This window comes from Phoenix dactylifera, unplaced genomic scaffold (assembly GCF_009389715.1).
Source record: "Phoenix dactylifera cultivar Barhee BC4 unplaced genomic scaffold, palm_55x_up_171113_PBpolish2nd_filt_p 000381F, whole genome shotgun sequence".
Taxonomy (NCBI): Eukaryota; Viridiplantae; Streptophyta; class Magnoliopsida; order Arecales; family Arecaceae; genus Phoenix; species Phoenix dactylifera.
In genome coordinates, this window is record NW_024067828.1 from 132,433 (window position 1) to 134,950 (window position 2,518).

General features: G+C 56.2%; 1 protein-coding gene across 1 annotated transcript; it reads left to right on the forward strand.

The window, feature by feature from the left end:
- The first annotated feature begins 721 nt into the window (after positions 1 to 721).
- On the forward strand, positions 722 to 2,518 carry LOC103722518 (arogenate dehydratase 1-like). Its single transcript, XM_017846521.3, has one exon. It carries the CDS (start codon positions 951 to 953, stop codon positions 2,364 to 2,366), a length of 1,416 nt encoding a protein of 471 aa, XP_017702010.2. The 5' UTR covers positions 722 to 950; the 3' UTR covers positions 2,367 to 2,518.

The following is a 2,518-nucleotide window of genomic DNA, read 5'->3' on the forward strand; positions in this document are numbered from 1 at the left end:
TTCAATCACGATTGCCATTTGTGTCCTAAACAGAAGTGATGTGCAACGATCCATATGGCTGAGAAACACAGACCTGATTCATAGGTGATATGTGCAAGCTGTTACCACAATGGCCAACGCTCGCGCTCAGACTGCTTGGCGATGAGCTTCAGTCCTCCCCTATATTTATTGTGTTCCTAGAGATCCTAAGTATATTTTCTTTTGACTCCCCTATGCTACCACTTTGCCTCTCTTAGGTTTTCTTTTGTTTTCTATGAGTCGTGTCTGACTTAGGCATCAGAGCACCATATATGCTCCAATGGGTGGACTTCCTTATTTTTGTTGTTTTAGATCGGATCCAGCATTAAAGCAGCAATTCGAGCATGACCTCCACTATCCATCATCAATTCGAAGATGTGCAGCATCGAAGCCATCGCCATCTGAGCATAGCAAGCACAGGACCGTCTTTGTAAAAGTTCACAACAACTCCTAGCTGACCTTTTCCATCTGGGCAATAAAAGAGCTAAGAACTCCAATGATCATATCAGCTCGATGGCATAAAGGAGACACGTGACAATAGAAGCGAAATTAGTAGCAAGAGCGATTGTGTTGGTGGTAGGTGCCAGATTGACCAAACCAAGCACCTTCCCACCAAAAACTCTTCCCACTCTTCTCCCCTCCGTCCCCACCAACCCCTCCATTCATTATAACCGTATAAAATCCCCACCTTCCCACCCCCACCATTTTCTTCTCAGCTTGAAAACGGTTCCTCTTCTCAAGCTATATCACCCCCAAATTCTCTCCTCCCCTTCATTTTCATCTCTATCCTTCTTGTACATCGACAACAAATCTCTATCCTTGTTCTCTCTCCACAATCCTTGCATTAGCTGGTTATCATCATTAGCGAGCCTAAAAGACTAGGATCTAATTAGTTGTTTCTGGAAAAGACCATACATTGATAGACTAAGTTTATGTCTTCCACGGCGGCGATTCTATCACCGACTCCCAATCCGACGGCCAAGATTGGTCCCCGTGTCATGTCGGTGACCCGAATGCCCTCGGCCTTCCTCCGCCCGGTCAGGTCCATCTACCTGCCCGACGACTCCGGCGGCTTCAACCCCTCCGCCTACTTCTTCCCCGGCGCCGTCGGATCCAGCCGTGCCGACTGGCAGACCTCCTGCGCCATCCTCGCCAGCAAGGCCACCAATGACCCCCATCGCGACAAGAAGCCCTCCTCCGAAGCCGGTGCCCACCGCGACGCCGCTGCCGACGCCAATGGAAACCATCATCTCACCTCGTCCTCGTCCTCTTCCGCCGCCGTGAACGGCCACAAGCCGCCCACTGATGCTTCGACGACTCTGGATCTTGTCCCGATCGCGAACCTCCCGCGGCCGCTGACCATCGCCAACCTCTCCCCGGCGCCGATGAACGGGTCCCATCTCCGCGTGGCCTACCAGGGGATCCCTGGGGCCTACAGCGAGGAGGCCGCCGGCAAGGCATACCCCAACTGCGAGGCCATCCCCTGCGAACAGTTCGAGGGGACCTTCCAGACGGTGGAGCTCTGGAACGCCGACCGTGCCGTTCTCCCCGTCGAGAACTCCCTCGGCGGCAGCATCCACCGCAACTACGACCTCCTTCTCCGCCACCGCCTCCACATCGTCGGCGAGGTCCAGCTGCCCGTCCACCACTGCCTCCTCGCCCTCCCGGGCGTCCGCAAGGAGTACCTCACCCGCGTCATCAGCCACCCCCAGGTCCTCGCCCAGTGCGAGCTCACGCTTACCGGCATGGGCCTCAACGTTGCCCGCGAGGCCTTCGACGACACTGCCGGCGCCGCCGAGTACGTCGCCGCCAACGACCTCCGCGGCACCGCCGCCATCGCCTCCGCCCGGGCCGCGGAGCTGTACGGCCTCCAGATCCTCGCGGACGGAATCCAGGACGACTCGAGCAACGTGACCCGGTTCGTGACGCTGGCCCGGGAGCCCATCATCCCGCGGACCGACCGGCCCTTCAAGACCAGCATCGTTTTCGCCCACGACCGCCAAGGGACATCGGTTCTCTTCAAGGTGCTTTCGGCCTTCGCCTTCAGGGACATTAACCTGACGAAGATCGAGAGCCGCCCGCACCGTCATCGCCCGATCCGGCTGGTGGACGACGCCAACGTAGGCACCGCCAAGCACTTTGAGTACATGTTCTACGTCGACTTCGAGGCCTCCATGGCGGAGGTCCGCGCACAGAACGCGCTCGCCGAGATCCAGGAATTCACCTCCTTCCTCCGCGTCCTCGGGAGCTACCCCATGGACATGACTCCGTGGACCGCCAACTCTCCTCCCTCATCCTCCTCGTCTTCATCCTCGTCTTCGCCTTCGACTCCGCCTCGCCAATATTGATTGATTGTTTCATTGCTGGGTTACTTTTGGTGGGGTGGTTGGTGGTGGTACAGTGCTGCTGTTGTTATTGTTGGCCGTTGTGCTGCCTCTACCGGACCACCTCCCATTGGAATTAAAAGAAAATTAAAAACCTTTTTTAAAAATTTATTTCT